Source organism: Chiroxiphia lanceolata, chromosome 13 (assembly GCF_009829145.1).
Source record: "Chiroxiphia lanceolata isolate bChiLan1 chromosome 13, bChiLan1.pri, whole genome shotgun sequence".
Classification (NCBI taxonomy): domain Eukaryota; kingdom Metazoa; phylum Chordata; class Aves; order Passeriformes; family Pipridae; genus Chiroxiphia; species Chiroxiphia lanceolata.
The window spans coordinates 819,420-841,321 of NC_045649.1; the positions used below are offsets into that span (position 1 = coordinate 819,420).

At 48.7% G+C, this 21,902-nt stretch overlaps 2 protein-coding genes across 5 annotated transcripts in view; both read right to left on the minus strand.

Annotated features, from left to right (window-relative positions):
* The window catches only part of C13H16orf70 (chromosome 13 C16orf70 homolog), a 34,831-nt gene extending 24,810 nt beyond the window's left edge, over positions 1 to 10,021 (minus strand). For all 3 annotated transcript variants that reach the window (XM_032701136.1, XM_032701135.1, XM_032701137.1), the window contains exons 1-4: positions 9,976 to 10,021; positions 9,594 to 9,715; positions 4,387 to 4,469; positions 711 to 794 (exon numbers count right to left, since the gene is read on the minus strand). In XM_032701136.1, the coding sequence (XP_032557027.1) occupies positions 711 to 794; positions 4,387 to 4,469; positions 9,594 to 9,657 (231 nt within the window). In that variant the 5' untranslated portion in view covers positions 9,658 to 9,715; positions 9,976 to 10,021. The remainder of the gene's footprint in view (positions 1 to 710; positions 795 to 4,386; positions 4,470 to 9,593; positions 9,716 to 9,975) is intronic.
* Positions 10,022 to 19,406: 9,385 nt separating this feature from the next.
* The window catches only part of CBFB (core-binding factor subunit beta), a 39,735-nt gene continuing 37,239 nt past the window's right edge, over positions 19,407 to 21,902 (minus strand). For both annotated transcript variants that reach the window (XM_032701337.1, XM_032701336.1), the window contains exon 6: positions 19,407 to 21,677. In XM_032701337.1, coding sequence (XP_032557228.1) covers positions 21,655 to 21,677 — 23 coding nt within the window. In that variant the 3' untranslated portion in view covers positions 19,407 to 21,654. The remainder of the gene's footprint in view (positions 21,678 to 21,902) is intronic.

The following is a 21,902-nucleotide window of genomic DNA, read 5'->3' on the forward strand; positions in this document are numbered from 1 at the left end:
GTAGAGGTGAAACACAGATATTTTGCAAAGGTAAATGCCACGGGAGGGTAGTGACCAGCCTTTTATTTTGCATCTTAACTACACAAAGCATCCTAGAGAGAGGCAGATCGACACCTGGTCACCTAAAAGCACACAAGCACAACTGAACACATTAATGACAAGAATAAAAACTCATCCAGAACTGAAGTCAGTGCAGGAGGCAGCTGCTCACAACAGGCCTGAATGTGGCCCTCTGGGGGAAAGCACACACTCACAGCCACACAAGTTCCCTGGGAAGTTAACTCAGCTGAAAACTACACACAGGAGCAAGTTTAATTTCATAAATAAAATGGCAATGCAGGTAAAGGAACAACCTGGGCAGAAAACAACACAGTCTGGTCTGCATTAACCAATGATTCCATCTCATATCCAAGGCTCAGCTGGAGTGAGGGCCTTCTGCAGCTTCTGTACAACTTGAGACAGGATGGGCAAGTGAGACCACACTGGACCATCACACTCCTATGGCACTCAGGCCCCAGTAAAATGTGCCTTAATCCTATAAACAAAGGTTTAACTCCTAAACTGAAGAAATGTAGTTCATAAGCACAAAAGAGCACTAGATATATATAACAAATGTCTAAAAGAGCTACATAGTTATGCTGTGTTAAGTGTCAATATATCCTAGAAGTTTTGGGTTGCATTGTCTCTTTGCATGGAGGGTGTTTTATTACCTTAAGTCTCTGATTGAAAGCATCAAACAGCAGTTTGATTCCATCCTGAGTCAGGTTAAGGATGAGGTCATGGCTAAGAGGGGACTGTAAAACAAAAAAAAAGCTGTTAGGCTTTTAATTTCAAGGTTTCTTTGTTAAGATATATATCACTGTAAAAGTATAAATGGGTTACTTTGGAAAAACAAAACTGCCTGAGAAAACCACCCCTTACTCAACAAATAAGCACAACTAAAATACATCTGGCCAAACCTCTCAGCTCTTCAGTTTGCTTATGAAATAGAAACAGCAGTGCCCATGTAAGATCTGCACCCTGCCAGAACTCCCCAAGGGTACTTTGTCCATTACTTTAAGTGGGGGAAAACAAAAAGACTCAAAGCAAAACAATCCCCACCCCTCATCAAAAAAACCCCCAACACCTTGAAAATTAACATTCCAAGTTTAGCATCAAAGGCATCATGCAGGGAATCTGTTGCTTTCTTGGCACACAAAAATAACAGCCCACCTCAGCAAGTCTCACATCAGAACCCAGAGTGTGCCTGACAAAGAGATGGTGAGAGGGCTTTGCACTTCAAAAACCAAACTGTCACAGTCTTTTTTCAGGCCTCAAAAGGAAGCCTTCAGACTCTTACATTGTGAATTTAGGTTTCCTTAGTTACTGTGAATCATAACAACTAAAGGCTTAATTTGCAGTCTGCTGGAGTCAATAGGAGACATTCCACTGGCTGTCCTGGTGTCTGGGAAGGCTCTCTGCCCTCTCAGCCTGTGCCTGGGGAAGCTGCTCACTGCTGCACCACTACAGTCCACACACACACGGGCAGCTGCCCCAGCACAGCTACTTGATCACGTACCATCTAAAGCACATTTGCTTCAAAAAGCTCTACCCTCCCCAGCTGCCTCCTCAGAGGAGAAAAAGGGTTGAATGAGAGGCAGGCAGCAACATCCATGCCCTAGAATTGCACCCAGCAGTTATCTAGCAAGAGACAGAATGGGGATGGGACATCTGGGGCATAGAAAGGCTTCTACAGTGGCAGACACACCCTTTTATGAATTAAGCATAAGCTATCTTATTTTGCTCTACCAGGAGAGGCTCTGGGTTTTGACTGTCAGAAGTCCAATTTTCATCCTAAATTCTCTCACCTCTTTGTTCTCACATCAACACTACCTTCTAGCCTGGACAATTTTGAGCATTTTCACAGGCATCTCCCACCCCTTCCCAAACTATGTACTCAAGTAAACAGATCCCAGACTTCACATCACTAGGTCAAAACAAGCCACAGGGCTTTCCATGCCCTGTGAGGCAGATTTCCCATTCCCCTTAATCTCTGCAGCAGCTCTTCCTGAAGCTGGTTCAGTTGGAGCTCATCTTTCTCAAACACAGGTGATCTGGCCTGTGAACTGCCACCTAAATGACACTTCCACAGCACTTTGCACAATGCCATCAATGCCTCTCTCCTGCTGGCAAACCTGGGTGGGGCTGGGCAGGACTGAAGCAGCACTGCAAATGAACTATGAGCTTGACATAAAAAGATCTAATGTTGATCCTGACAGTCTTTTTTTAAATCCCTTATAAATCTAATTTAGAAAGGGTACAGATAGAGCAAAAAAACCTTGGAATGTTGCATTCCAACACACCAACAGAGTTGTTCTGACAGAGGATATGCTCTGCACTTCACTGGTTCCTAAGCAAAATTTTCATAAGGTTATGCCAAAATTAATGAGAGCATTACAAATACTTTTGAGTGGGTGGAAAAAAAAACCCCAGACATCTAAGGAAAAGCTTGATAATTGGTACAGCAAAGATCTTCTGTTCTATGCTGGCATATTTTCTAATAGCAGAAAAAGTTTCAAGGGCACAAATTTAGTTCATGTGACTTCTAATACACGAAACAGAGGCTCAAGTATGAATGATGATGCCAAGAAGCAACAGGAGGGTCCTTCCTGAAGGAAGCACCACAGATGTGCAGTCATACTGCTAATCTACATAAAGATGCAGGAAAAACTGTTATCATGAACAATCCCATCAACAAAAATCCAGAGGAAGTAGCTTCGGAAAACAAACAAAGGCAATTAAGTACCCTGCTTAAACTGACCGAAAAGGAGTTAAAATTCCTTCATTCACAGAAAAGGATTCATCAAGCTTTTCTGGCACAGTTTGGGCATCCCATTTATGTCAAGTTAAAGAGAGCACCGTGGGCAGATCTAATTGCATTTAATTGCCATATAAATTTTTGAAAGGAAATACTCACTGCTGGAGTTCCAGGATCAGAAATTCAGTGCTTTAGATGCAAAAGCTTTAAACAACACTTGATCACTATGCTCAAAGGCATTCTTTTACAAAGCAAAGACATGAAGGCTGTTCAGGTACAGTTTAGCTAGACAGAAGTTAGGCATGGTAAAGTTTATTTAAAGCTTCGAATCTTCTGAGAACTGAGCTCTTTGTGCTCAGCTGCTAATGAAGGGCATGATGCTCTGCTTGAGGGCAAGGATAGAGCCAGACAATCAACTGCAGGCCCTGAGGGGCATGTGGAAAAAACTGCACCAATATCAGGCACTGAAGTGCAATAAAAGACAGAAAAAAATATAATGGGCTCCACTATTCAAGGAAGTTGAGAGCTACTATTTTGTTGGACTATGCAGATGTTAAAAACATCTTTACCTTCATTACAGTTTGGAGAAAAAAAGCCCTAAACCTGCCCTCTGCAGACAGAAGTTCAGTGTACACAGTCAAGCACAAAGTATCTTTCCAAGAGGTGCAGAGAGCCAAGGAGTGGTACACCCTGCTTTCTAGCACTGCACCACTAATCCTTCTGTGATTCCACAAATCTGAGTGCAACAGGAATCTCATCGTTTACCTAAACAAACCTAGAAATAATTTGAATGTACCATGGTAGGAAAAACTAAAAACCTCCAAAGAGTACAGGGACCACGGAATGCATTCCCTGCCAGGAAGATGCTCCCATGTATTGAGTACAAGGAGCCAGATTTTCCATTTGCCATTCAGCCATCACAAACCCCATAAATCTACATAATGTGAAACAAAAAAAGGATAATTCCATTAATAATATGAAATATATCTCCAGCAGTGAACAGAGCCCACGTTGTTCTCAGTCATTCCGTATTCCCAGCAAACAGAGGCCTCAATCTGTGCTTTGATACAAACTGACATTCCACCCAGAGTCTGCCCTTTTCTCATGACAATATGTTATTTGCAACATATGAATATCATCTTCTGATCAGCTGCATTTCACATAAAATACATCTGGAGAGTCACAATCCTCCTTTGTCCCATCTCCTCGTTCTAAAGGTGGGTGTATAACACATTTTACTCAATCTAGCAGAGAAGTTTTACCTCTAGTCTCCTTTTTGATGGAAGTCAAACATATTAGGAACACTTGACAATGATAAAGTAAACAGACCAGAACTAAATTATCCAGCTAATTACATAACATTTTGCTTCTTAAAGGAAGAGCAATGCTACCCCACCACTGCACATACAGAACTGCCAGCTGTTCAATCACACTGTGCTGAAACTGTTACAAAAGCTACATCTCTGATGCCATGGCCACAATCTGGTGTAATTCAACTTCAAATAACCCCACAACTCACACAACACGTACATGTCTTAATTCTGGGACACACTGAGGTGCCTTTCTTGGCCAGCCCATGCACTACTCACCTGCTCACTGTAGAGAACCTGGACGTTTTTGATGATGCGACAGTGCTTCTGAAGAATTGCTACAGCCTGAGCCAAAGGCATTCCTGCAAATAAAAGCAGTTGTATTTCTTCAGCACAGACACCAGGAACAGGGACTTTTAACAGCAAGGTTACAGATGAGGTAACCAAAGCCCCAGGAGCACACAGTGCATTACAACAGAAAGGTATGCAGTCAATAAACAAGCCCGTTCCAGTCATGGTATCAGCACAGACCTGGTGTGTGGAAACACAAAAGTCACTGTTGACCTACCAGTTTGTTTGGCATTTATGGAAAAAGGATCTCTAGACAAAATTAAACAGCAAAGTTCAGGCAGAAAAAGCAAAGATCTTGCTACCAGCACTGCACAGGCTTTGCTGCTTTGTGGGGTAATCAATCCAAAAGGGGTAACACAGCCCACACCAGACTGCACTGGGGCTGCAGGGAGCACTCCTGGACACAGGAGCACTCCTGGACACAGGAGCACTCCTGGACACAGGAGCACTCCTGGACACAGGAGCACTCCTGGACACAGGAGCACTCCTGGACACAGGAGCACTCCTGGACACAGGAGCACTCCTGGACACAGGAGCACTCCTGGACACAGGAGCACTCCTGGACACAGGAGCACTCCTGGACACAGGAGCACTCCTGGACACAGGAGCACTCCTGGACACAGGAGCACTCCTGGACACAGGAGCACTCCTGGACACAGGAGCACTCCTGGACACAGGAGCACTCCTGGACACAGGAGCACTCCTGGACACAGGAGCACTCCTGGACACAGGAGCACTCCTGGACACAGGAGCACTCCTGGACACAGGAGCACTCCTGGACACAGGAGCACTCCTGGACACAGGAGCACTCCTGGACACAGGAGCACTCCTGGACACAGGCAAGAGGCTCCCAGGCAGCATTTTATGGCACCCATTTTTTATTAACCTTGATAAAGTACTGAGCATTTGCACAAGATAGACACAAATAGTAAAACAGAGCAATGATGCTCCTTACCCTAATAGGCCACATTAGCTGCCAATATGGCTATATTTGTGTCAAGGAAGAAACTTTACCTTCTCAGTTTACAGACAAGATAAACATACTAAACTATTTGATTCAATTGAAATAATACACTTCAATTCACCCTCCCATACATTTTCAAGGGCTTTTTTTTTCCCCTTCAGTGTATATCTTATCTTAACAGCTATAAATTTTTGAAAGTGGAATGAAACAGCTGATTCTGCAGAAAGAATAGCACCACACCATCTCATCCTTTATCACACTTAAAACCTTTGTTGCCTTTCCAAATGAAATGTGATCACACTCCTGGATTCCAAGCAGGCATTTATAAAGAGATTATGAGCTCCTAATTGTAAAGTTTTATTTTCCTACTAATTGCTGCAAGTCAATTTAGATTAGTTATCTGACATTTTATTTCCATTCCCTTCCCCGTTGTTTTTGTATTTCTAGTTTTTAAACAATAAGAAAGTTGCCTGGATTTGGGAAAATTTACCTCGGAACCAACACTTTTATTACACTCAAACTTTCAGTTACTGGCTACACCTCTCAAACTCAGACTGTACATCATGTTCCAAAGGACCTTTTAGACTCTACCTACAGTATCAAAGGGAGAAAACTCTTTCCCTCTTTCCATATATATCTACACATCACACACACACCTGGCTCACCACAGGCACTGCTTTAAAGTAATACTAGCACAGCATTAAAAAAACCCCAGAACATCACTGTCACTGTCATGCCCATGCATTGCAGCTTTCCCCCAATTATGAAATCTGGTCTGGGCAAAACAGACGTACAGGTTAAACTGCAGTGATTCCGTTTGTAAATACCATATCCAGATGTGTCTGTGAAACTGGTTTGCACCTTAGCCCCTAATCCTGGAAACAATTTGTTTTGCAGCTAGAAATGATACATCAGTAGATGATATAAAATAAAATTCAAGAAGAGTTATTATTTTAATGACAGTAATATAATTAAACACAGAGACACACAATAAAGCAGCCCTGTTTCCTATTATCTAGGAAATAGCAGTTGTCTTGTAGTATAAGCAGCTGAGTTTTAAGACGACAGTTATTATGCCTTAGATAATATTTTCAAAATGGAACAGAAACACGAATAAAAGCAAGAAGCTAAGATCAAAGATGCTCCTGTACAAGTTTCACATTTCTTAACCCAGTAAAAAGTATGATTCAAAAGTAAAGATGATTTAAACTATAAACCCCATTTCCTAAGTCAGTATTCATATAAGACTTGCAGAGGCACTCATTTAAAAACCAAACAAGTGGCAAAGGCTGAAGCAAAGCCTGTGGCTGAGCTGACAGAACCCAGACACCAATGGCAGTGCCTGCAGCAGGTTAAGGTTTCAGTAAAAAAGCATTTGGCTAAAAAAGTGCACAGAAACACCAAGCTGGGTCTGTAGCCCGATGTAAACTGATGCAATCTTGGGCTGGTAAGTGTGCAAACACATGGCTCATGTGACTCTCTTACTCACAGCTTTCTCAGCAAATGCACAGGGACTGACTTTGTTCAGTTTTCAGCAGCCAGAGTTTGGCACGCAGCTGCTCAGCAAAGCTACAGTGAGCAACCCAAGTCCTCCAAGAACAGCTCACAGAACCTAAAAACATGTGTGGAAGAGCCAGTATCCTCCCTTTGCCTCCATTAGCAGGAAGCCAAAGAAGGAGTAAAAAAATGGGTTATTTTTCTCCAGCCTTCTCACAGACAACACCCCCCTTTTCCTCAACATTCGTCAGCCTTTGCAGTCAAAGAGGAAAACAAAGAATTCTTTTTCCCCTGCTCACCAGCCAGGGGGAACAGGGAAGCAAACGTGGTTTCCAGTCAACCAAACTGAGCCATGGCAAGTAACACCCCCAAGGACCAGTGTGAGGGCTTCCCTATCCCAGACCTTCCCCATTCCTGAAGGCTGGAGTGACACAACAGCACAAGACTCTCCTCTCCCAGCACTGCTCAGGAACATCGTGGCTGGAAACATTAGCCTGTGCTAAGATTGTGTGTCCTGAAGGGGAAAGGAGGGTGGAGAAGTGAATAAAGATTAAGAAAAGAATAAAAGAAAATCTAGGATGAATCATTAAGCATTAAATAAAGGTATGTGAAATTCAGTAGGAAAATGTAAAAAGCAAGAGAAATGCAAGTGTGCCTTAGAAATTATACATCTCAAACACTAATAACACAGCTATAGGCACTCCAGAATAAGTATTTAATTGTCCTCCTTTAAAATGGCAGGAATATAGCCTGAGAGCTGCACTGACACAGGTATCTAAACTCAGTCTTGGTTAAATTTTTTGTGCTCTAGTCACACAGTGAGTCAACACTGGAGCCAGAAACAGAATCCAAGAACTCATGTACAAAATTTTCCTGGCATTTCCCCTCAGTCATCCCCATTGTGGGCACAATACTGGGAACCAGAGTCAGCAGCAGTTCAGGAATACTGCCATTAGTTCTGCTGAGAGCAGAGCTAAACAAACCACGAGCAGGACACTGCTGGCAGCAGGAATCCCATTTACACCAGCTACCAACCCCACTGCCACCAACACAGCTGAGCCAGCCCTGCCAGCAGGGACAATCCTCACACAACATCCCTGGTGCAGGACAATTTAAGTATCTTAATACCTAGTCAGCCTCCTGCTCTGCCCCAGCAGGTCATGCTAATTATACCCTGGCCACATCACGTGGTGGCTATGTTTACTCCAAGAAATACAGCTGAGCTTCCTCCCTCTCACATCTCAGCATGTGTGTGTGTGCACAGACAGACACACAGGACACAAGTTTAACCATGAGATTGTACCAACAGGCTTCTCTGGGGGTTCTTGGGAAAATGAAAACCATTTTCTCTTCCCTTTTTTTGTTTTGGTAAGGAGAATGGGGGGCAGCTGGTACTCTGTATTTATGAAGACTGTCAGGCTCCAGAGCTGGAGATTGCTTTCTCCTGGGTAACAGGCTCTAAAGGGGGGCAGAAGGTCACCCAGAGCTGAGAGCACAGCACCCATTGGCAGCACAGGGAGATCACCAAGATTTCAAGGGCTGGGACCTGAGGTGCTATAATTAGCCTGCAACAGCCAGTCTAACTCCCTGCAACCATCGAGCTGTACTTGACTCTGCAGCCACAGCAGCATAAACAGCCCTTTGTGTTCGATGGCTTTCATATAAACAACTCCAGGCCCAGCCCCACTCCTTTGGTGTGTCCCGAGTTCAGCTGTGTTACAGGGTTTTTAGGGAACAGTCTGTCCCCTTGCTGTCACAGGTGAGAGCAGCAGCCCCAGTGCAGCTCAAGTCCAGGCAGACACAGAGGGCTGACACCCAGGGCCCTGTTTACACCTGCCAGACTCCATTAACTGTGCTTCACACAGAGCTACAGCACAGTGCAGAACGGAGAGGAAGAGCCCAGCTCCGAGACCTCACACAACCACTTAGAAAAACGTGACACCTACTGCACTTTCTGAGAGTTTGCAGACCACCACTACCTGCTTGGGAACATAAGTCACCTGAAGAACCCACACCATCCCAGTCCCAACTGAACCTTTAAGTGCCCTGGGCTGAGCACCACCCAAATGTGTACCAGCGGGGGGAAAGTTCTCTCTCAGGGCAGTAAACAGTGACTGGTAGGGAGGGACTGCTCAGTGAGACCAGAAATACAAACGACTAGGGGGAGAAATACTTGTTATCTAACCCTGAGGAAACATCTCATAAGTTTACTTTCTGCACTATGTCGCAACCCAGCAACAAAACGAAGAAATTGTGAAACTCGACTCATGTTTATGCAGGGTTTGTCCAGAAAAGCACAGCGTTTATGCTCAGCACCAGTGACAGGTGAGGCTGCCGGTATCACCCGATGTGTATCCAGGTGACAGTCAGCACATTCACGCTTCCTCTTTCAGGAGTTATTTAAAAAAATTACCAGCCTAAGATGGCCAAGACAAAACAAGGCAAACGAGCAGAAGCGAGCGCAGGAGCTGATAAACAAAGCACGACCCGGTGCGAGAGCCAAACATGAAACTAAACACTGCGGGGGAATCCTCGGAGCTCGTAAATCAGTACTTTTAGCGACAGACAAGGGTGAGGGGAAAAGAGCCAAAGCTTTCTCCCTCGAAACTCGGTGAAGGCTGCGGGAGAGCCCCCAGGGCCGTCCCGAGGGGCCGGGGGCGGCGGACACACTTACCTAAGGTGAACTCCCATTGCTCGTTCCCCAGAGAGCGCTCGGGCACCACCTCCAGATCGAGCATTGGCTCCGGTCGCGGGGCCGCGGGGTCGCACGGCGGCTCGGGGAGGCAGCGCCGGACCCTGCGGAGGGAGCGGGAGGGCAGCGCGGGCGGCCGGGGGGTCCCGCCGGCCCCGGCCCCGCGGGCAGTGCCGCCGCGGCCACCCACCGGCCGCCCCTCCCCGGCCCGCGGCCCCGCCGCCCGCGCCCCCCGCCCGCTGCCGGGGCGCGGGGCAGGGCAGCGGCCGCGTTCGCCCGTCCCGTCCCTTCCCGGCCTGTCCCGGCCCGTCTGAGGGGCCGGGGGGGCTCAGACCCCCCCCCGCGCCGCGGGGCCGCCACTCACCTCACTTGCGGCTGCTGAAAAACTGCTTTGCAGCTGCCGTCAGGCGCGCCCGCGCGGGGGCGGGGCCGGGGCGGGGCCGGGCCGTGTGGGAGGGCGCAGGGCGGTGGCTCGGGGAGGTCCCGAGTTCGAGTCCCGCCGCTGTCGCCGGGCGGGTGTGGGACCCGCAGCGCAAGGCCCGGTTGCGCCGGTGAGCTCTGGACTGAGGGAAAAACAACCAACCCAAACCAAGCCGGTTGCATCCAGTTTTTCCTGTTGAAGGGCCAGGGTGGGGGAGAGAAGAGTTGAGGAGAAATTAGTCAGTGGCACGAGCAAAGTTACCGGAACAAGCACGGGAATGACTCAGTGAGGAAGAAAGTAGTAACGAAGTCATTGACTCTGCGATGTTGTTTGAGCCACCCCAGCGTTCTGACCCCATGGAAGCCCATGTTTCCCTTGGGGGGGACTCACCTGCCTTGCTCACACCCAAAGACCCCGGGTGGCAGAAGCACCCCCACAGCCCAGGAGCAAACTGAGCTCCCCCAGGATGCCGGGATGTGCCACCCCTTTGGACACCCCGTGGCAGACCATCGCCCGTTTTTACAGTGGAAACTCGACCCGAGATGAAAGGCAGCAGGTCAAGCATTGCCCAAATAAGCAGAGAATTAAAAGAAACTGATAAAACCCAAGGATACAGGCCCGTGCCAGGCCCGTGCAAAGCGACACCTTCTCTGGAGCAGGGCTGCACAAGTGATGGACAGCCAGGAGAGTGCAGTGGGTGTGGAAGCAGCTGTAACTCCTTCTGGTGGCAGGCTGATGCTCCAGAAGAGCAGGGAGTGTGAGGACATGCATTTTTTCCATGTTTACTAGAGGGTGGCAGCAGAAAGCCTCTCCTTGGGCGATGCCCATCTCCTGTCCCCTCTCCCGTGCTGCATCCCTGTGGGGGGTGATGCTCAGCCCCAGCCTGACCCCACCATCCATGGGCTGCCCATGTGCCCACCATGTCCCAGCAAGGTCAGCAGCAGGCCAGCCCCATCACATGGAATATCCCACAACAGGACAGAAAACATCAGCTGAGAACTCCCATCAGGCAGCCACAGCCACAGCCACAGGAGTTTGGGGATCTCGTATTTGAAAGAGAAAAAGGAAGAGTCAAACATTGTTTCAGGGTAGGTTTTCCACTACACCTCCTTCCCACAGGCAGAGCAAGCCATTGCTGGCAGGGGGAATGAAAGCCTTGGAAAGAAATCCCAGTCACGTTTGGGAGCAGGACCTTGGCCAGGCTCTGCTCTGAACACCACGTGTCTCAGCATCTCTGTTCAGGTCACAGAGCTGTCAAAGCAGGTGAGATTTTAATGTATATGGCGTGGAGCAAGCCCCAGGGAAATCAGCTTTCCCTTGAAGTCAGCTGCACGTTGCTCTATTTATTATTCATGCCTTGCTTGCTTTTTTTTTTTTAATGCAAGCATGGTGACATCTTAATATGCTGAAAAGCACAGAGGTGCTGCCAATGTTTCCCCTTCACTCCAGCCCTCTGACACATCTTTATTGGCTCAAAGAGAGAAATTAGCCTTTCCTCTCCCAGGAGCATGGGCTAACCCTTATGAGTCACCCACTATCTCCAAATCACTATATACATAAAATATGTATATATACAATGCTGACATATTATTTTTATATATATATTCATATAGTGACATCCATAAGGACTGTGTTTGAGAGAATAGATATGTAAAGAAATGTGCATACCCCAGTCATTTAACAGGGCATGAAGGACACACAGCACCACTTTTAAGCAGGCCCAGGGCACAGGCAGCCCTCAGGTTGGGATGCTGGATGCTGGATGCCAGCCCCTTCCACATCCCCAAGCCTAAAACACAGCCCTGACCCAGGTGGGAGGGCAGAGTGAGCTGGCTGGGGGCAGGCAGGGGCAGTGGCACCCAACAGCCCTGGGGGTTTGCTGGTCACTGCAGCGGCTCCCCAGGCTGAGGAGGGAGGGCACAGGCACAGACACAGATCAGTGGGAAATCCCAGCTGGCTGAAAATCCCACACAGCCTCCTGAAGGGGAGCAAGTGCAGGCATGGCTGAGGTGGAGCATCCCCTGCACCCATGCCCACCACTGAGACCAAAACCTCTCCTTCCCCGGGCAGAGGAAAACTCCCCCATGCACCTGAGGCATCCTCCCTGGATTCCCAGAGGAGCTGGTTTTCTTGCAGACCACATTTCTCATTCCACCAACCAAGACAAGGAGAAACCAAATCCAAAGTCACAGGAGGCAGCAACCCCCACCCAGGCTGTTTGCATGGCTGGTGTTCAGCTGCAGCAGTAAAGGAGAGCAGCTCAAGGATTGCTTTTGAGCCCTCACTTCAACAGCAGTGAGAGGGGCTGGTTTGCAGAGGTGAACACCAGCTCCACAGGGAAGCTGGAGACCCCCAGGACCACCCCAGCTCCGCTGGGCACATCCCCCTCTGGCCTGCTCCTTCCACCTGGAGAGCCTGTCCCAGCTGGAGATCCAGCTGCAGGCTGGGCAGGCAGTTATGAAAATTCCCAGCTCCTTCCAACACCTCTTCTGCCCCAAACCCAGCAACAACCAGCAAGCTGCCCAGGGACACTGGGATGTTCTCCCCCTGGGCAGCTCTGTGGGAAGCAGCCTTGTCTGTGGGGAGCCCCCTTTGCCTGCCCCCACCACAGAACCAGAGTGCTGAGAGTCCTGAGCAGGGATCAACGTGGGCAGCTGAAATCAAACCCCCCAGAGTGACTGGAGAAGCCCCCCTGGCTCCCCAGTGACTCCAGGCAGGATGGCATTTTCAAGTCAGATTGGGCAAACCACCATCATTTGGGCAACTGCTCGTGACAGGCAAAAATTAAATTTTAAAAGAATAAAATCCCCTCCTCGCTCTCCAGATTATGGAGCACTTCTTGGAAAATGCCCAAATTCAGCCCCAGGGCTCAGGAAGCAATGTGCAGCTCTCTGAAAACTATAATCAATTTTTAAAGCCTGGCTGAGCTGTTAATGTTTCCGACTGCAGGAATGGCAGTGGGTGCATCCATCGGAGACAATCCAGGTTCCCTGCTGCCAAAGCCTTGCGGTGCTGTCACATTTTGGGGTGAGAGCGACAGCTTCAGGGAATTACTGGATTCTTACTTAATTTTCCTAAATTCCACAGATCCGCGGGTGGGTGTTGGTAGGGAAGAGCTGGGCTTTGCAGTCCAACTGGTCAAAAGAAAAGGGGAAAAAATGCAAAAGTTACCAGGAGGGACTAAAAACTCACCAGGGCTTGCAGGCGTGGGATGGAGCCGCGCGTGGGGAAAGGCTGGGCGGCTCCGAGCGAAGGAGAGCTGCCCTCTCCCGACGGGATGCGACAGGGACACGGATCGGGGCTGTGCGGGAATCTGCCCTGGGGCTGCCCGGAGAAACGGGCTGGAAACGGCCCCGGGCCGGGCAGCGCTGGTTCGGTCGCGGGAAGGATATTTGCCATAACGCTCTGAAGTTGCTCGGGTTTTTCTGGAGGTGCGCTCCCCGCTGAGAATTTTGGGATGGCAGTTAGGAATGGATCCAAACAGCGCCGGCAGCTCCCGGGGGGGGGGGGAGACTTGCTCGTGTGCTGGGGGAAGTGTTGGAACTCTCCAAGGAGGGTTATCCCGCCTCTTCAGGGGGATTTATCCCACAGCCAGGAGTTTGGGGTCCCGCCGAGGTGGGCAGTGCCCCATTGGTGCCAGGGTGGGGGTCCCCGGGCGGACAGGGGCTGGCAGCACCGAACGCGGCCTTTCCCAGGGGAGACCCCTGGCTCTGTTTTTCGCTGGCTCAGCACTCCTGCCCGCCGAGCCCGCCCTGCCCTGCCCTGCCCTGCCCTGCCGGGATGGTTTCAATCACCCAGAAAGCCGCTGGAGCGGCGGCCAAGGTTACCACGGGCAGGATGTGCAGCGTCAGCTCCCTGCCGGGGTCCGAGGAGCTGTTCTGCACCCGCGGGGCTGGGGGGGCACAGAGGGCCTTTTTCCAGCACACGCGGAGTCTCCAGCGTGTCGTGAGCCCTTCTCACATGCCGGGATTTGGGTTCCTGGCAGCTGCAAAAGCTCCCCCGTATTTTTGCACCGCGCTTGGTGTCCGGAGATGGGCAGAAACGGGGCGGTCCCAGCGCTGCCCCGAGGATGCTGCGGGGCTCTGTCAAACACTGCCCGAGGAGCGCAGCCGGCGCGGCTCCTGCCCCACACGGGGCATTTCACAGGGCTGGGCTGAGGAGGAGGAGGTGGGTGAGCATGGAGCGCTCCGAGAAGGGAGGGAGCAGCGTTAAAGCCGCGATGGAGGGGTCATTCCCCGCAGGGAGCAGCTCCCCGGCAGCGCTCGCGGTCCGAGCGCTTCGCACAGCTCGTCCCTTCCAGATGTATTTGAAAAGCTCTGCTTCGTGCAGGGCTAGATCTAAGCTGGCTTCGGCTTCATTAGAAACAGATGCGCTGGTTTCTGTTTGCTCCTCGGGGTGGTTTAGCCCGGGCGTGGGCAGGGTGCGATGCCCAGCTGGCGGTGCCGGGCGGGGCGGGGGCAGCGGGCAGAGGTGATGGGCATTCGGTCCTTCCCGGATCAGTCAGCGCAGAGCCACCGGCGTCAGCAGCTGCTGCCAGGGGGCCATCTGTCCTTCCAGCGAGCCCCTGGCCGCTGCATCCTCCCTTTGGCTGCTGCCCAGCCGGGCACTTAGGGTTTTACTTTTGCATCGAAAACTCGTGGGGAAATTCACCCTGGGGCAAAGTAGGGGGATTCTGTAAAAATAAAATTGTTTAAAGCACGGGTTTTATGAAAAAAAGTAACAGACGGATTTGGGGTTTCTATAGAATCCTATTTACAATTCTATAGAATCCCCAAACCCCTTATTCCAAGGGTTTATGGAGCCAGGAGTGCTGCATGGGTGGCAGGGCTTTCACGTGGGCTGAGTTTCTCCTCCAGAGATGTTTCCAAAGTGGATGTCTGAGTGGTAGAGCAGATGATGAGGAAGGGCCATGGGTCAGAGTGCACAAGGAGGGGGGCAGAGGGGTCAGCCCCCACACCAGCCTGCTCCAGGCCTGGTGCTCAGGGTTTTGTCATTTAGCAGGAGATGAGTCAGAGCTGCAGGGTCCCTCTCAGAGCCCCTGAAGATCTCTGGCTCTCTGCTTTCTCACTGACTTCTGGTGAACGAGGAGTGACTCGAATCACAGGCTGTGACAGACAGAACTGACAACAGAGGTGCTCAAGGAGCCCCTCCCCAGTGTCCCTGTGGTCCTGCTGGCACCCCCTGCCCTGGGTGCAGGAGCAGAGGATGCTGAGAGGGTTTGAAGGAGCTGGTGACTGAGGCACCTTGTGGGCGTTGGTGGCTTCAGGAAGTCACGCAGCCCCCAGGACCACCAGCACCAGCTCCCAGTCACACAGCAGACGTGTCTGCAGAGCAGAACCGAAAGCAGAACTAAAAAGAGGATCTGTCCTGTCCTCTGTGTGGGAGCAGCCCCGGGCTGGGGCCATCACTGCCAGGAAAGCCCTCGGGGACTCCTCGGCGGCAGCAGCTGCTCTGACCCGAGCAGGAGGCAATCCCTGGGCAGCTCAGGAGCAGTCTGTGCCTGCAGCACTGCCTATCCTTGCCCTCCTTCCTCACCCTGGCCCCCAGACACAGCCAGGGAAAATGACCTGGAAGGTTCCCTGCCCATGGCAGGGGGTTGGACTGGATTCTCTTTAAGATCCCTTCCAACCCTAACCATTCCATGGTTCTATGACCTGGAGCTGGACCACAGCTGGCTCGTATGCAGGATTGAGCAGCCCCAGCTATCCCCCTCCTCCTGGACTGCAGCAGCTGTGGGCACAGGCTCCTGGCTCTGAGGACAGGCTCCCTGAGCAGCTGCAGGCTGGTGGCAAGGCACAGACAGCAGCCAGAGATCCTGGGGCACCAGGGAAGGCCACTGAGGTGCAGATCAAGGCTGGTGTTTGAGGGCAATTTCAACATCCAGGTGGGCAGGACTTTGAGAGGCATCGACACCTACTGCAGAAGAGAAACCTGCAGCTGGACAGGGAGCTGCCACTGCCCTCTCCTGCCCCACATCCTTCAGGAGCTGAGCACAGCACCACAGCACCATGACTGGACAGAATGCAAACCAGGAGCTGAGTTATAATGAACAAGTCAAGTGAACAAGCCAGGAATGAGCCTTGGCAATTAATTCAACACTTCTGGCCACCGAGTGCCGCTGAAGGTCCAATGCAGGCAGCAAGTGCCTCCCAGCAGGGTCATTGTCCCTGTTTGACACTGTTTGCCCTGGTGGCAACCAGCTCCTGGGACAAGCCCTGCTCAGCCCCACCTCCTGAAAAGCTGTGATTATGATCACAACCAAGATTACACACCCCTCTGCAAAGGGCTCAGAGCAGCAGGGAAGGGAGGGCAGGGACAGGATGTTGTGTCTCCAGCCAAAGGCAGAGGTGGGACAGATCAGGGACTCACACGGGGTGCAGGGGCTCCAGACTCTGCATCCTTGCTCATATTGAGGGAAATCCCTCCCACTTCCCTCATCAAATCCATAGACTGGAACAAATCCCATAATCAGCACCCAGAACCACTGCACTGGGGATGAGCACTCAGCACTGTGTGGGCCCACTCTGCTCAAGGCTCAAACCAAGAGCCACAACCATTTTGGCCACTGAAAAGCAGGGGCAGAGCCAACAGTGCCCACTGAAGGGAGGGTCAGTGTCAGGACCACCCGCACTGGTGGGACCCCTTCCTCCCCACCCTCCCCACTTTCTCTTCTACCCTGGTGTGCTCAGTACCTGCTCACTTCCCAAAGCCAAAGGCTTACACTCCACTTATGTGGTTAAATCCACCTTCCCAGGGCTTCTTCCCAGAACCAACTTACTTCTCCCCATACCAACCTCAGCTCTTCATGTCTGAGCTCTCCCAAGGGGCATGGCTTGAACAGCCATGATCTGCATCACTGCTGTGAAGGGCTGAAGCCCTGAAATGCTTCCAAAATCCTGCAGCAGCAGCAGCAGCACAGCCACCCCAGTCATCTGCTCCAGGAACAGTCACACAGGAAGTGATCGGGGCCAAGAGCATCCCACAGCCAAAAAACTTTAGTTCTCTTACACTGCTTGTTCCTCTACACCTATACTGTGCTGGGTTTTTGTAAGGTAGGAACAGCAAGAGCTGAAAGGGTTGGGGATGCAGCTGGAAAAGGCTCAAAGGGACAGACTCTCCCAGCAAACCAGTGGGTAACAGCTGGAAAAGCCAGGAGCTTTCAGGAGCAAACTTTGCTCCAGCTCTAGAAGGTGTTTCTGTTTTCAAGCTAAACCCATCACCTGCTCTGGGGAAGAAAGAAGATTGCAAAGGGGAACTCAGTAATGGCACCAGTTCCTATGAAAAACAGAGAATCAGCCTGTGGGACAAAGGGAAGCAGAGCACTGGGAAAAGCCACATCTTCCAAGCCCACCTTGTCAAGTCCAACAGGGTGGAAAACAGAGTTACACATCAGAAGAGTTGTGGGGAGCACCAAAGACTTGGCAAAAGTCTCTCCAGCTGTGATGGACCGTGGACAAGGCTCAGTAAGAGGCACTGGGCTGAGCAAGGAGCATTTCAGTTCCCCCTCCTTCCCCAGCCATCCCCTGTGCCGGGTGACAGCACCAGCCCAGGCAGCACTCGGCTCTTCTGTGCTGCTTTTTCCTTCTCTCACTCCTGAGCTTTAAGAAACGAGCCCAAGGCAACTCTGAAAACTCACTTATCTCAACCTGTAATTGAGAAACCTATTTAATAGTTACTTAAACCCTGAGCAGCTCTGAGCATGCAGCAGCTGATGAATATGCATGGCCTGGGATTTGCATTTCATGGCAGTGTGAAGACAGGATGTCAGGCAAATGAGCTATGAGAAATGTTGCTCATGCAAATGTTCACTCTGCTCCAACTTCTCACTGTAATTCTCATCCTTGAAGCCATTTTTGTCATTCTCTTATTTGCATTGGAAATGTAGTAAAAAAAATAATGTAACTTCACCGAACTTGGTCCTTCTTCTGGAAGGAGACCAGTGGAGACCTGAACTACTGACAGGCAAAAATAAATGCAGAAGTCCTGCTGACACTGTGCTAGGCCAGGCAGTTCTGAAGGTCTCCAAAACCACATCTCCTTCATTTAACTTCCCAGCCCTTACCTGAACAAGGTTTGTTATTAGACAAACCAGCAGAGATCTTCAGGAACAGAAAAGCTGCTGTTTTCACCCCGAATTTCATTTTCTGTTTTCTGCTTTCAGAGGGGGGACCATGAACACGGGACAGCTGCTGTTCCCCTTAAGAGAGACCAGGAAAATCTGCTCATCCAGGCTTTGAGAACCTCAGCAAATGGACTAAACATTGAGAGTCCCACCTGCACTACTGCATCCAGCTCTGGGATGGATGCAGCTCCCCAACAAAAGGACATGGACCTGCTGGAGCAAGTCCAGAGGAGGCCATAAAGCAGTTCAGAGGGCTGGAGCACCTCTCCTGTGTATATAGGAGTTGTTCAAGCAGCAGAAGGTTCCAAGAAGACCTTAGAGCCCCCTCAGTAACTAAGAGTGCTACAAGAGTTTGAGAGGGACTTTCAACAAGGGCATGAAGTGAGAGGACAAGGGGAAATGGCTTCAAACTGACATAAAGGGGAGGTTTGGATTAGAAATCAGAAGAAATTCTTCCCTGTATATCTCTTACAAGCTACCTCCCTTCCAAACTGAAGAACATCTTCAGGAAAGCCACAGGTCACAGCAGGGCTGTTTTTAGGAGTTGTTCTCTGCTCTGTTCACAGTCAGATTGTGAAAGGATACAACAAGGTTACACGTTGTCTGTTTGCATGTAAATATTCTCAAAGCAGAAAGCAGCTCTCCAGCTATTAAGTTATTCTCTGCTTGATTTCAGTGCATAACCAGCACTGTCAGTCATTCAGCATTAACTATTTCAAGTTATACCACCTCAAATTTTAGCAGCTTCACGGTAGCACTACAATACTCATATTTTGCCCACAGTATTTTATTACATCTCCCCATTTTCTGAATTCCATCGTGCAAACCCCCCTTCTTTCTCCCTGGCCCAAAGCAGCCCATTTAACAAGGTTTAATGGCTGCTATGACAACGTGCCACAAACAACACCCTCCTGTGAGGGCACAACCCAACCAGGTACAACTGCCTGGGGCGCTGGAGCACGGACCTGCTCTCAGGGCAAGCAGGGCAGAGCAGTTCCAAGAAACAAGATTTTTAGGGCAGCAAAATCCACATTTTCCCCAGTTGCAGAACTTTTATTACAGGTTTCCTCCCGGAGAGCTGCTGAACACGAGGGAGGGGGGTCGGTGAGTCGAGTGACCACTGGATGTCACTGCTGCTTTGGGCACGGCCAGCAGGGCAGCCCTGCACGGGCACGGCTGCAGAGTCACCCCACAAACACCAACACCTCAGCCTGGACTGCCGGGCAGCCACAAAGAACTTTATAGCACCTCGTTTTCACTACACAGAAGTTTATTATGAAAGTTAAACATACAACACAAAAAGTAGCAAAAGCAATCCTGTAGCTTAAGGCAACTCTTACAGGAGATGAATTCGAGAAAGATGATGCAACTTCAGTTTAAATAGAAATCATGAAAAATATCAAATTGCATCAATAACTTAAAATGCACTTTAAAAAGTCTGCACTAACCAGCAGAGGGGAAGGGCTGTGATCTTAATGCCAGCATTAAGATATGGGAAGCAGCAGAATGCTAAATGATGATAGGGAAAGTTCAGTATTTACACAGAGATAGCAACGTTAATATCTGAGAGCGTCATTTCCTGCGTACTTCTGGTTCAAAACCACCGTCTGAAACGTTAGGAAAACCTTTTAAAATAAATCTTCAGACTATTCCATCAAAAATACACAGATGGCAGAGAAGATCCAAGGCTAGGGCTGCGTGCAGCTGCATGCGTGTGTCCCTTAAATAACTCTTTGCAGAAACACTTTAGAAAAATTACTTCTTTGGGGGAAGAAAAGCAAGAAGAGTACGTGGCCACAGAGTGAAAAAGATTATCTTTCAGGTGAATCACATTTAAATTGAAGTATCAAAATATTTCTATTTGATGAGATTCTCACAGTTTACAGTTAATGACATTTTTAAGTGAATGTTAAATATTCATATTATTAACATACAAAGATTCTCCTTCACATTGACATCTGCTTACATTTTTGCAAGACCTCTTTTGCATCAATTGTTTTGCCATTAATGAGGAATGTGTAATTGTCTTAATTATAGAATTCAATAAAGATTTAACTGTTCTAACCATACAGAGTTTCTAGCTTTAAAATAATTCTTAAAATACTGAAGTCAGATCACCTATTTTAAAAAGGTATTTAAGTGACATTTTAATCAATCAGGCTGTACAGGAAGCACCACATTTTAACAAAGCCAAATGACATCACATTTCCAATCAATTTTCTTCAAATATTGGATGCAATGAAAACTTTGGAACAAGTCCATTCACCATCACCCCAAATAAACCAAGATTAATTCACACATCAGTTCATCCCAAATCTTACCCTGTTAGAAAATGCAATATATACTGCAATGTAGTCTTAACTTGCATAAGATTTAATAGAAGTGGCCTGTGTGCAGGGTGAGGCTTCTGCACACAATCTCATCTCAGCTCTTCACCATCCAGCACAACTTTACAAAAAGCCTAAGATATAAAATATACTTAAAGCAGTTATCTTAAACATGATTTCATACATATCACCTTGGCAGCTGATCACTTTTGTTCCCAGTTGAAATGCTGTTGGATCTGATTGTGGAGTTGCAGTATCCCTTTTCAGAACGAGTTAAAAAAATCCCTGAATAAAGCAGAAGCCAGCCTGCGACTTCCTCTGAGTTCAGTAAAGCACAATACACAGGGGCCAAGAGCCACCCAAACTCACGGGATACAGATAAAACCAGGGCAGACACCGGGGCAGATGCATTAATGCCTGAAAATGTACACTTTAAGAGTTTTATCATTTAAAAAGTGGAACTAATGAATCGTTAGCAGTTAAAAGAATACTGCAACTGTAACGTTTACAAACCCACAAAAGTTTGAAAACTGTTTCCAACAGCTCTGATTCACTGGGTTTAGCTCGGAAATAACGCAAAATAATGTCAGCAGTTTTAAGAAGGTCTTGCAAATTTGGAAAAAAAAAGAAAACCGAAAGAAAGATAAGAATGCGTATCTAAAATAAAGCAGGAGCACAATAAGGACAATGAAAATTCCAAAAGCCCATATTAAAAAATTAAGCTTGGAATGCATTGGCTTCCAGCAGTTTAAAAAAAAAAAACAAAAACAAAACAAAACAACAACAAAAAAAGTTCTAAATCTGCAATATCTTGACCTATTTTTAAGTGACAATTTTTATTACAGTTGAGAAAAACGGTTTTATAGCTGCATAAGTTTCCATTTCACTAAAATAGTGCCAACAAAAATAAGTTTGCATAGAAAAAACAAAATTTCAAATTGCCACTGGCTACATGCTTAAAATGGGAAATGCAGGTATTGTAACATAAACATAGTGCAAACCATGGCAGTGGGTGGTGACTCGGACTGCCGCAGGTCAGGAACAGACCATAATGTACCCAGTTCTCACAGTTTCTGGTCTTTTATTCAATCCTTTGCCAAGTGGAAGCAATGCACGTGTGCAGCCCATTAACGGAGTTTGAGATCATCTCCACTGCCCAGGGTAGACCCAGGACTAGGGTCTTGCTGTCTTCTTGCCTGCAGCAACAAACACACGTTGGAGATCAAAAAAGGCAACTGGGACACGATCAGTCAATTTATTCAGTGCATTAACATGACTAAAAACAGAACCAGTTTAAGGCAGAAACTTTACAATTCAAGCAGTAACCAAAGCATTAATTTTTAACACCAAAATCATTCTCTGCCCCTTGATTCAATGATCCCCCATAACCAGCAGGAGTCCCAGGTGAGGGCAGAGGGGTG